Here is a 12,804-nt window from a genome sequence, read left to right on the forward strand (position 1 = left end):
CATAAGATTGCATATGCTACAGTAACTTCTCACACATCCAGTATGTTTTATGCCTCCACATATATGCAGCTATACATATATGTGAAACCTGTCTGTGTCCTCAGGCGTCCGAGCATTTGCGTAAGCTGTGCATGCAGAACATGGTGTGGAGCTACTGCAAGAAGATCAGCCCTGAATGGAAACACCAGGTGAATATTGTTCCATCACCAGTCAAGTCATGCTCTTTGCCTCTACTCATCTGACTGTCAGGTTTCTGCTTCCTTCATTTGCTTCACTGTCATTACAATGTGTGCTTGACAGATGGAGCAGAAGATGATTGCCAGTGAGATCTTTAAGGACAAGAAGGACAACTACCCGCAGAGTGTCCCCAAACTGTTTGTCAGCACAAGACTCGGTAAGCTTCAGACATCTGTTTCTACTACAGCAGACTGTCTGTCTGACTTATACAAGATGAAGTGATTTAACAGGATGTCTCCTCATGTTCAGATGGTGAGAACATTAATCCCAAGGTGCTGCAGGCTCTGGGCAGCGAGAAGATGAAGGTGAGTCGAGCAGAGTCATGATGCAAGATCAGTTTGAAAGGGTGTTTGTGAATTTCTTCTTCATCATCATCATCATCATCCCTTCTGTTCCCAGTATGCAGTGCCGGTCACCAAATACGACAGGAAGGGCTACAAGGCTCGGCCACGCCAGCTACTGCTCACCGCCAACAGTGCTGTTATTGTAGAGGAGGCCAAACTCAAGCAGCGCATCGACTATGGAGCTCTAAAAGGTCAGAGGTCAACAGCCAGATGAATCATTTAGCTAAGAGGATAGCTTCTTTTGGATTATTCATTAAAACTGTCCTCTCCTCTGCAGGCATCTCGGTCAGCTCTCTCAGCGATGGCTTGTTTGTTCTGCACGTGCCCAGTGACGACAACAAACAGAAGGTGAAGATTATAGGACAGATTGTAATGAACCTGATAGTGTTGTGACAGAAGCTGGTCTGATGTCATGTTTTCTCCTGTGAGTTTAAACCGTGTGTGTCTTTGCAGGGCGACGTGGTTCTGCAGAGCGACCATGTGATCGAGACCTTGACCAAGATTGCCATCTGTGCCGACAAAATACACAGCATCAACATCAACCAGGGCAGGTGAGAGGCAGACAACCATCCTGTGTGCACATGACAAGTATTACATTGTCACAGCAGACTTGAAGTCTTGTTTTTCAGTGTGTGTTCTTACATAACAGCTAACAGCAGTGTAACACTCCTTAAAATAAATCACTCCTACACATTGAACCCTGTTAGATACAAAGTGGCCAAGAAAGCCTGCTCTCAAGAGTGTCTTTAAGTCTGGTCTTACTGTGCTTCTGTTCCTCCTCCAGTATAAAGTTTACAGTGGGTCAGGGGAAAGAGGGGATCATAGACTTCACACCTGGATCAGAACTACTGGTGGCCAAGTCTAAGAATGGACACTTGTCTGTGGTGAGTGTCAAAATCCAAAATTGATTCAAAAAATTGATTTCCAAAATCATATACCTTATAAATACTTTGATATACTATACTATACTATACTTTACTATACTATACTTTACTATATAAATACTTTGATGTACCATACTATATATACTATACTATATATACTATTCTATATAAATACTTTGATGTACTATAGTATATATACTATACTATATAAATACTTTGATGTACCATACTATATATACTATACTATATATACTATTCTATATAAATACTTTGATGTACTACACTTTGATGTACTATACTATATAAATACTTTGATGTACTACATTTTGATGTACTATACTATATAAATACTTTGATGTACTACACTTTGATGTACTATACTATATAAATACTTTGATGTACTATACTATATAAATACTTTGATGTACTAGAGTATATATACTATACTGTATAAATACTTTGATGTACTATACTATATATATTATATAAATACTTTGATATACTATACTATATAAATACTTTGATATACTGTACTATATAAATACTTTGATGTACTATACTATATAAATACTTTGATATACTATACTATATATACTATACAATATAAGTACTTTGATATACTGGACTACATATATACTATACTATTTAAATACTTTGATATACTATGCTATATAAATACTTGAATTCCTTTTGTTGTCCCAAGAGTTGTGAAAGTCGCTCTTAGTAACAAACAGAAAATTAGCCCTTCAGCTCTTTTGAGCCATTTAGCGCCTTTTAGCTCATTGTTTTGGTTTTCTAGCTCACAAACTCTCCCCTCTCTGATAAAAAACTTACTAGAGAGCCAGATGTTTAACTCAGGTGCTGCTTGAAATGAAAACAGTTAAAAGGAACTTTTTGTTATTGTCAACATTGTGGTTCCAGCTTTTTATGTGAAAAATTCAACCAATGCAAGGACTTCAATATCCTCCCACAACACAAAGCCAGACTTGTGTTTGAAGCCAAAAGCGATAAAAATGTCTTCCCTCGTTCTTTGTCAAGGAGGCACCTGCACATTAGAGTTGTCTAGCTGTTTAATTCTAATGAAACGTCATAATCAGCGGAGACATAATTAGTGTCATGTTATTTGGAAGGAGAAAATGGATTCATGTGTATTTTGACTGATGTGAGATTTTCCTCTGGATCTCTTCCAGACGGCTCCCAGACTGAACTCCAGATGATGGCCAGTCTGACCACACAAACACAAACACACACACACACACACACACCAGGACCCAAGTACTCCTGACCACCCTCCAATCACACGACCGCAGACGCCACTCTGCCTAAGCCAATCAGACGCCAGCTTGTCACCGCACCGGTGGCACGTGCTTCCAATTAAAAAGAAAATAAAAGTCCAGCAAAACTAATTGATATATTTATGTTTATATATTATATTTTTTGGGATTAATACTTATTGCTGTTTGAATATTGTGATTTTATATATGAGGCCAAGGAATAACAGATATTCAGGTGCATTTTTTTCTTGCACCGTGTGTGTTTATTGTGCTTTATTTGGGAACATGACCAAGAAAACAATGAGGGAAGCTTCAGAATAAGAGACGATAATGAGAAGAAGGGGGGATGTTGTTGATGAAATGAAATCAGGGTTAGCTGTTGCCTGTTGCCTCTTTTTTTCCTGTTTACTTCATCTTTTTTGATTTATAGGCTTGACCGTCTTCCTGCTTTTCTAACTGGGGCGGATGGCTTGTTGTTGAAGGTGTGTAGAATAAGGCTGACGGTATGTAGGCTCGCTGTTGAGGGGTTCAGGGATGAGAAAGAACAACTCTTCATGCTTAGGCACGAGAATCTAATAGATCTTGATGGTTAAGAGACCTGGTAATAATATAGTGTCGTACTGTGGCTCACCAAAATAGTTGGATGTACTACTGAATATATTTTCATGTATCTGTATATGTAGACTGAATATGAAGGGAGTTTATCACGAGGGAATCACTACGTTAGAGAAACAGCATGCACTGTAAATGCTGCAAAAAGTGAACAAAGTATGTGTGAAGTGGCTGAGGAAAAGGCAACAAAAAGGTAAAAAGAAAGACGAGAGAACGTGGCCGTCATTTGCCTCGTTGCCAGGTGCTTGTGCCTTTCTCCTCGATTAATCCTGACTATTCTTAACGAGGGAGTTGAAGAGCTTTATATCAATGTAAGAAAACCATGACACTCAACTAGACTGAGTCGAGTTAAGTGTAGATAGAAACCCGTCGTTCTCTAACTGAATGTGGCTCCAGCACCATGACATGCTGCGACTCGCTCCAAGGCCCCAGCATCGCTCTCTATAGCTGGCTACATTTCTTCTTTTCTTCCTCCTCCACTCTTTTTGCTTTGCTTCTCCAGCCTCCCCCATGACCTGCCTGTTATCTGTCCTACGACTGAACTGGTCTGATAGCTGCCCCCTGACCAGGGTTCAACCAATGTATTTGTGGAGATCATACAATAAATAGATCTATTCTTACACCTGTATGCCTTTTCAAACTGCATTTAGACAAAAATGTGACTAGAACTCAACTCAAAATTTAAAGCCATATAATTGAAATTTCTTTTGATGGATTAATTTAGATTTGAGTTGAGTTAAAATGAATATGAAGGCGAAAAGTCTAGCTCTGTTTAAGAATAACAAAATCTGCCTACTAGTACCTCTAAGGCTCTCTTACAATATGTCATTTCTTTTTTTTCTTTTTTAAAAATCCATACAAAAACTAAAGTGTAAAAATGACAATATGTGGTTTCACTGGGCTGGGCCAGACTGATTCTTATGAAGCTACAGTCTGAGACTGTTAGCTTAACTTAAAGTTTAGAAAAAAGGTGTAATAGCTGGCTTAGCTCTGTTTCTAAAGGTAACACAGTCTACCTGCTAGCACCTCTAAAGCTCTATAATCATGTGTAATTTTATTTATAATATGTACAAAAACTGAATGCTTATGACAAAATGTGGTTTCTCTGGACTGGGCCAGACTATTTCTTGGCTGTTAGCTGTGGTTAGATCCTGTAAAACTACAATTGTCATCTTTACACTTTTTGTTGGAATCAAACAAACCAGATATAATATGTTAATTAGTGAGTTTTAGTGAGGTGTTGTCAGGTGGATATTTTTACATTTGGACAGAGCCAGGCTAGCTGTTTCTCCATGTTTCCGGTTAGCTTTAGCTAAGATAGCCGGCTGCTTACATAAGCTTCATATTTATTAACAGACAGAAATGAGAGTGGTATCAATCTTCTCAGTTAACTTTCAGAAAGAAAGTGAATAAATAAAGTTCCCAAAATGTCAAAGTACCCATATTGTCAGGTTATAATCATTATGAAACAGCGATTAAACCTTTACATGACTCCATTAAAACTCATGACATGAGTAAAATATTCATGCGTCCTTTTCAAGGTGTCACACCAGTTCAGGTTTAGAGCCTCTTTCAGAGCAGCTGTAAAATAAAAAAAATATCTTTATAACCTTCATAACTCTTGACTTTTGCCCCCAAACTCTCTTCCAAGCCTACAGTTGAGAGACCAAAGACTGATGGTGAGAAAGTTGTGTTATTGAAAACTCTAACAGAGTAGGCTAACATTTTGAGAGGAACTCCAAAATGTTTCGAGAATTTTTTTTTATTTTAATCTTTTTCTTTTCTCCAGACCTTGCTCAATGACAGAACTTTTTCTCCCTCTATGGCTCTAAGGCGAGGCGGGTGCAATATGCCAAGGCAGGACTGTGCTACTGCCCTTATTAGCCAAAGACCCTGTTGATTTCTAGTGATTCTGTGTTGTATGATTTATATATTATTATTATGTCAGTCCTGAATGTTCTGTTTTGTTTTGTTTTTCCAGGAGGGAGATGTAAATGTACAGTTTGTTCTCTGTTATAAATGAGAGATTCAAGCCAAGTGAGGTTTGATGATGTTAAACATTTGGGGGAGAAGCAGCTTTTAGTATTGTTTGCTAACTTGTTAATGTGCCTTGTTGGATAGCAATACAACAGATTAATGTGGGATTGTATGAGAAATACCTCCTTGAGTCTAGTCATTGACATTTGACAACCGGTGTTTGGCCGTTTCTAAAAGTTTCCCACCTAAAGGTTTCCTCTCTCCGTGTGTATAAGCTTTATTCAAACCAAATTCCTAAGTTTGTCTGTTGATTTACAGATGCACTCCTGTTATTAGTCCTGACTTACTGTATGCACCAAACCAATGTATAATTATGCCAACACACTAAAAAATAAGATACTAAAGATTTGCTAAATAAATTTGAAACGTACAGTAAAAACCAAATGAATGGCCTTTCTTTTTGTTCAGCTGTGTGTGTGTGTGTGTGTCCGAGTGTCTAACAAAAACGTTTGTGCTCTATGTTTCAAGGTTAATGCTCAGTAATAAGCATACACTAACATCAGTTTACTCTTTGCCTTGTCTGTCTAAAATGACAGTCCATGTATCTGTTAACAAAGGGCTCCTACCATGCAGCAAGACCCCTGCACACCACATTGTGCATCAAAGCGAAAAATGCATTGCAGGCTTTTGTTTTGACTGTTTTTATGCCACAATTAGCAGATTACTTTTAACTAAAGAAGGTTAAATTACCAAAAGGGGTTAGGCAGACAACTACCCTAAGGCCCCCAGAGCTCCAGGGGTCCCAAAAGTTCCTAACCCACTGTGTGCCAACTGGTTTGTGTTAATTTAATAGACATGAATTGAATATGCACCATTAAAGCACATAATCAACTGACGGAAGGTCCTTAATGCTCTGCCAGCCTCGCTCTATTACTTTATCTTGACAACTTGTCACTGTGTAAGAATCCAGTTTCATTAATTTACTTTTTTTTCATTTTTATGCTTGTATGCCACATAATTTTAAAACAGTATGTGTCTAATCAAATTATCATGCAGCAAACCTGGGGATGGGATTACAGGTCAAAAGGTGATCTAGCTCCTTCAAAATTATATATGTAAATCCGTGTTCTCCAGACAAAGAATGATTTCATCACCCTGCTGAGTCCACTGACTTTTCTAGGAAAATGTGTTGATAACAGTAACTTTATAGAGAGGGTCTGGATTTAGGAGCCGCCTGACGTCTTGGGCCCCTGGGTTTACTTCTATGGTGTAATCCATCAACACAGGGGGAATGCAACTAAGTTGAATGCACTTAGTTGCATTCCCCCTGTCAAGCAAAATACAGAAATAGAGTTTTAAGTACTTTTAATTTTCTTGAGTTTTTCCATCTTCATACCTCCTGTCCAGTATATTTCAGGGTTAAATATTGTAATTTTTACTCCACTACATATATTTGACTGCCAGTTACTTTGAAGATGAACATTTTACATGTAAAATGTGATTAGTTTATATAATATTATGAATTGTTATAGATGAAACAATCTAACCATATCTAAAGTAAATAAAATGAACTTCACCTTTACCAGCTACAACATGAAAATGTTGCTGACATATTAACACATCCGTTTTAATAACCCAGAATTATATAACTCTTAAAGATGTTATTTTGCTTAATGATTACTTCGACTTTTTCATATTTTATATATATTTTAACGCATTAAGTAACACATCCAACTAAGTACTTCTTCCACCGCAGTCCTTTATGACAATTTCCAGTGTACATACTTTGAAGCGGCCACCAGGTGTCGCCCTCGCTGTGTTAAATTCCCCGCTTTAGTTTTTGTTTTCAACTGGTTCATGGGAACACCCTTCTCATGTATTTCTAGGAATTAAAAGTTTGGCATGAGGCCCCAAGTAAACAGTGAGCCACTTCACGTGTGGATGTGATTTATAGTCTTCATACAGGAGAGATAGCAGTGCTTACGCATGTCCTAAATATGGGTCTGACCCATATTTAGGACATGCATAAGCACTGCTAGTACTGTCACGGTCACACACTCAAAACAGGAGGCACTGAAGGCCTCAGCTTAGTGTTTATTCTTAGTTTGAATGTGCTTAATTGTAACATGAAGAAAACTGTCTCAGAGTGGTTCTGTTATTATCATTTTCTGGAATTAAATAACATTATTATGATTGTATTGATTGTTAATAACATTTCCACAAAAAATACCTTTAAGTTTACATTCCTCATTTGCCTTCTACCAACGATTACATTTCTTTATTGGCTCACAATTAAGTTATTATAATCGATAATTCATTCAGTGCGGCTCTGAGTTGTCAGTACGTGTGTTTACTGTTGTTGTTTATTTGCTATTTGGCGCTCAATAATGATCAGCTGTCCGCTCTTTATTTATTTATTTATTTATTTATACATATGTGTGTGTCCAAACATTTCAAGACTGTGATCCCAAACATTTTTGCAGTGTTGAGAAACAACACACATGTAATATTGTCCCTCTCTGATTGGCTCCGGCTGGTCTCCTAGCTCAGCCTCGGACCAATGGGGAGGCGGTGTTGTTTGTGCACCGCTGCTGCGCTGCTATAAAGCGGCAGCAATGAGGGATGAGAGGAGAAACAGTCATCCAAAAAGAGACATCATATGTGTGTGAACTTGCACCGCTGCTCTGTGTGTGTGTGTGTGTGTTTGACATCGAGAGACATTGTGGACCAGCAGCAGAGACAATTTGGGACTGAAGACTGAGCGGCTTTATTATCTCTTAATCCACAGACTCAGGTAGGCTGTCCGCACCAAGGATGCTCCACACCGGAGCTGTGACGCTCCGCTGCCTGGAGGAGAGGCTGACTCATAGTTTCTGGCGTGCTTTACGGGAGAAATCAGCATTTCATAATGACATGAAAATATCATAGGCGTTATTTTAGCAGTAAGGTGTTCTTCACTTAGTGTTTCTTTGTGTCACGGCTGCAGAGAGGAATCAGCTGCTATTACAGCCTGTGACATTGTTATCAACTTCAAGTTTATCCGTGTTTGATCACTTTTACATCCTGTTGGCTGATAGTGTTACTTCTGGAGGAAATGTCACGCACAACTGATTCTATTTCACCACATACATTCATTACAGTTGTTTTTCTTTCACTGTCAGGATCACTTCTTCCGTGTCCTATTTTTGTGAAGACGACAGCCGCTACATGAAAGATTGAATCAGTATATGCTTTAAAAGCAGGAGCGCGCGGTGTCAGTGAACATCTGTTTGCAGCTGGATAACACAAGAGTTTGTTGCATGTTGAGGCTTTTTGTTAGCAGTAGCAGTCTGTTGATTAGTGTCTTTGTTTCAGCAGCATCATGTACTGTTGTTGATACCGAACAGCTGAGCGCCTCCTGCGTGGATGTGCGTCAAATTAGCGAGAAACAGCACCACGCACTTCCGTTCAGTCTTCTAAATAAAAGCATCAATTAAAGTTAATCCAGTTTAAAAATGGAAACGACATCTAGTGAAGCAAACATATGTGTGTGTTTTCACCAAGCAGTAAACTGTAAATAAATGTAAACACCTTGCAGTCATTTCATCCGTCAGTTATATTGACATCAATAATATATTATGTTATTGGTGCATTTATGCTACTATTTTTGTTATGTTTATGATGTCTTTTATATTGATGATTTTACCTTGTAGCACTTGTAGATTTGCTTCAAATGTAAAGTGCCTTACAAATAAAATGGGTTATTATTATGATTATTGTTGTTGTTAATATGGCCCATGTATGTGTTACTGCACAGATACTGTGGAGGGATTTAAAATGTTTACTGGCTATTTTAATGTATATTATTATGATGACTAGTTAAAGGAAGCTTTAAATTTAAGCTGTGTGTTTTTGGTTTTTTATTTAGGAGCTTTAATCTCTGTCATAACAAGTTATACAGAATTAGCTCATTTTATTTTATTTTTGACCACCGGAAGTGTAATGTATCATTCTGGGGAGCTTGACTCTGTGCAGGGATGGAGGGGGCTGGAGATGCAGATTGTGGATGGGGTGGAGGGAGGGGCGGGGGTGTGCAGATAGTCCAGTTCAGACCAGTTCCAACACTGCTCTTCACTCACTGCAATATTGTGACTTTTGTCTTATTGTTTTCAGCGCGATGATGTGCTGTTAAAAACACACACACATTCAAGTGACTGTGTGCGTGTGTGTGTTATCATGCAGTTTATTCTCAATGGTCCTCAGTGCTGCCGTTGATGAGTGGCATTAAGTTCATATTCAGACAAAAACAAGCTGTCATACAGTACAGTAGGACAGATTTAAGTGATTTTTATTGGTATAATATTATAATAATGTAATAATAAAGATGTGAATGGAGTGTATTTCTCTTATGGATTCATGTCATGTTTCTTAGGCTTAGTGTGACATGTGAATGAGCGTCACGGTGCTCAGTGTACACCGTTGAAGCAGCATCCTCTCTGCTCCTATCACAGGTCGGTTTCAAGTCAATCTCGCGCCGTACTGGTTCGAACCGGCTGGAGCTCGCGGTGCGTTTACGTGCCGCAGAGTTTTCTGTAAACATAGGTTGTTTTTCTTCAAAGCGGTTTTGTCTCCCCCCACACACACCTGCTTACACTGTGTAACATTTTTTAATACTGACAAATGAGCATCCAAAAATAGTCGCGTTTGTTGATGTATATTTAATTACCTTTTTAAGGCAGACTGCAGATCTTTTTTTCTGCTATTTCTTGCCTACATCTAAAATATATCATAAAAAGCTGGGGTTGAGAAATTTAAAAATTGCATTCTAGCACCAAACTCAGATCCTTTAAGATTTATAACATTTTTTAATTAAAGCTTATGTCAACTATATTTTCTGGCAAGAAAGACCTCTCTCTAAATTCATCCCCCACGGGTACTGAATGCATCATCAACCTCACGTGCAACAGCTACATGAGCTATGTCACTCCCAGCCAATAAGAGAGGAGCTATTAAACCCGTAAGCCAATCAGATAATTCAGGGGCGGGGGTGTTTAATATTAATGGAAGGGATTTGTGCTATTCAAAGGCCTCAGCTGTTTTCTGTTTTGTGAGTCCTTCACTTCATCATCATCATCATCATCATCAAGCAAGAACAAAGAAAGATAAATTATTCAGCCACAAAGTGTCATCTTAAACATTTCATTGTAAAGTCAAGCAGCTGTGCAACATATTGTTTATATATGACTATATATCCAGAGATGCTGAACTTCCCACTGAGTAAAACAAGCAATGCACCATCAGAGTCACACAATATCTGTGACCATGTTTCCTCTCCTGTATATATATTCAAGAGAAGCATCCTGAATGTGGCTGTCACCTCCCTTCATCTTGTCTCTATCACCCCCCCCCCTCTTGTATCCTCCAGGCTCCAGCAGCCTCCCTTCCTCAACCAGTCAGGCCAGTGAAGTGCTACCTCCAACCCAGCAGAGATGGCTCCCTCGCTGGCCACGGCTTTCTCCCGCCGCTGGTGGATGGCGGTGACGGCGGTCATTGAGAACCTGCTTTTCTCGGCTGTGCTGCTTGGCTGGGGGTCCCTGCTCATCATGCTCAAGTCAGAGGGCTTCTACTCCTACATGTGTGAAGGACCTGGTGAGTCAGCATTACACAAGTTATATTTGACAAAGGGAGGGTGTGGGGGTGGGAGATGTGGAGAACTGTTGGAGACCATCAAAGGTGGAAAGTAACTGTGTTCAGGTACTACTTATTAACTTTTTTGAGGTACTTTACTTCACTATTTCCATTTGATGTTACATTGTACATCTTTTCCACTACATTTGAGAAGAAAATATACTTTTGACTTTGTTATATATTTATTTGACAACTATTGCTACTTTTAAGATTTTACTTAAAAAAAGAGATTAAACCATTTATGTTCAACTTTTTCAGACTTGTGACTCTTCACAATATAACAGTGTCTAATTCAAGCCAGTGACACCAAAGAGTGATTTCCCCTCTAAACATGTATCCTAACTGTGTAAAAAGTAGTGCACATTAATTCCACTTAAACCAGCTACAACAGTAAAAAGCCGCACACATTTCGATTAATCTATATTAAATTATAATAACACATGTATATAATAATATAGCAGTCACAGAACCATTTTTCAGCAGAACAAACACTTAAAGCCTTTGTGCTTTTTCTTCAATGGGATTTTGAATGCAGGACTATTACATGTAATAGAGCATTTTTATCCTTTTAACAGTTGCTGTACAAACATATGATGCCTCCTGGTTGAATCTGTGCATATATTTATTTATATTTGTCATATATTTTATATTGCCAATAAAGAATTTCAATCGGCCAATGTATAAGTAGTTCTACTAAATACTTATTCCACCATTGGGCCCCATGTGTAACTGAGGGGAACTTATATCAAGTAAAAGTCCTGTGGTCAGATGATTGACTTTGTGTTATAAATGATATTTAGTTTGGTTAGCCGTATTAGAAACTAAGTGTCGCTGTCATTTAGAACTTGCTTACCACAACTTTTACTGCTATATTTGTTTATTTTTTATTAGTACAAAGCTGTTAGGGTAACGTAATGTACAGATAGTGTATAAAGTGTCCCCACATTATTAGGAAAGTTTGTAAGGGACCACTTTCACTACTACATCTGCTGCATATTTGTCATGCAAAGTGGCTACACAGATGCAAATAGTGCTAATAGCCCTTTTTAGCATCCAGTATTATAGCAGAGAAGCCTTGTTTTGTTTTTTATGGTTTAAGGGGACCTTGTGTGACCACACCTTGATTATCTGTGATCTGCTTAGAAACCTAAAATCTGATAGCAACACTCAGTGCTACTTAATGCTGAGTGAGGGTGTGTGAATGTGTACAAAAGACTTTCTGTGGAATCGCTCATGTTTCGCCTGGCAGTGACCTTTGAGCAAAGCAGCTACCTGCGTATTAGCAGGAATCTTATTGATCAAACAGTTTAGATTTCCTTGTAGAATACAAGTCGATATGCCAGCGGCTGTCAGGCTCTAAACAAGAGGCTGTGAAGCGTTCCTGCACAACAAACCAACATATGGATCAGATCCGGTTATTTTATCTTACTCTGTCCGTGATCAAAGGTGATGCAGTGAGTTGCTGCACTCTGCGAGTTATTAAGTTGTGTTTTTTATGACAGAAAATTGCTTTGGCTCAGAAAATCAAAATCACATGAGGAGTTTGGGTCATCCTGACAAAGAATCAGTGTCCAGTAATAGTCACAGTAGCAGTGTAAGTTACATACATGCATAACAACAACCTACTGAAAGGTAAGTTGGTCATCATCAGTAGTGTTTGGAGTTGTCTCCATTGTCCAGGCAACAGATGAATGTGTGAATGAGACCATTCATCCTTTTTCTTCTCCGCAGTGATTATCACAGAGGCTGGTTTCTGTCTTTGTCTCTTTGATCCTCTGATATGTCTCTGCCCGTGTTTCTCTCTTTGTA

General features: G+C 38.5%; 2 protein-coding genes across 3 annotated transcripts in view; both read left to right on the top strand.

Annotated features, from left to right (window-relative positions):
• LOC133980599 (unconventional myosin-Ic-like) overlaps nt 1-5,772 on the top strand; it is a 60,096-nt gene extending 54,324 nt beyond the window's left edge. For both annotated transcript variants that reach the window (XM_062419357.1, XM_062419358.1), the window contains 8 exons: nt 105-188; nt 301-394; nt 487-542; nt 637-772; nt 859-929; nt 1,035-1,132; nt 1,366-1,465; nt 2,656-5,772. In XM_062419357.1, the coding sequence (XP_062275341.1) occupies nt 105-188; nt 301-394; nt 487-542; nt 637-772; nt 859-929; nt 1,035-1,132; nt 1,366-1,465; nt 2,656-2,682 (666 nt within the window). In that variant the 3' untranslated portion in view covers nt 2,683-5,772. The remainder of the gene's footprint in view (nt 1-104; nt 189-300; nt 395-486; nt 543-636; nt 773-858; nt 930-1,034; nt 1,133-1,365; nt 1,466-2,655) is intronic.
• A 2,221-nt stretch (nt 5,773-7,993) lies between these two features.
• The window catches only part of LOC133980600 (large neutral amino acids transporter small subunit 4-like), a 29,574-nt gene continuing 24,763 nt past the window's right edge, over nt 7,994-12,804 (top strand). Inside the window, exons 1-2 of the mRNA XM_062419359.1 lie at nt 7,994-8,122; nt 10,733-10,956. Of these exons, the coding sequence (XP_062275343.1) occupies nt 10,797-10,956 (160 nt within the window). The 5' untranslated portion in view covers nt 7,994-8,122; nt 10,733-10,796. The remainder of the gene's footprint in view (nt 8,123-10,732; nt 10,957-12,804) is intronic.

Source organism: Scomber scombrus, chromosome 5, assembly GCF_963691925.1.
Source record: "Scomber scombrus chromosome 5, fScoSco1.1, whole genome shotgun sequence".
Lineage (NCBI taxonomy): Eukaryota > Metazoa > Chordata > Actinopteri > Scombriformes > Scombridae > Scomber > Scomber scombrus.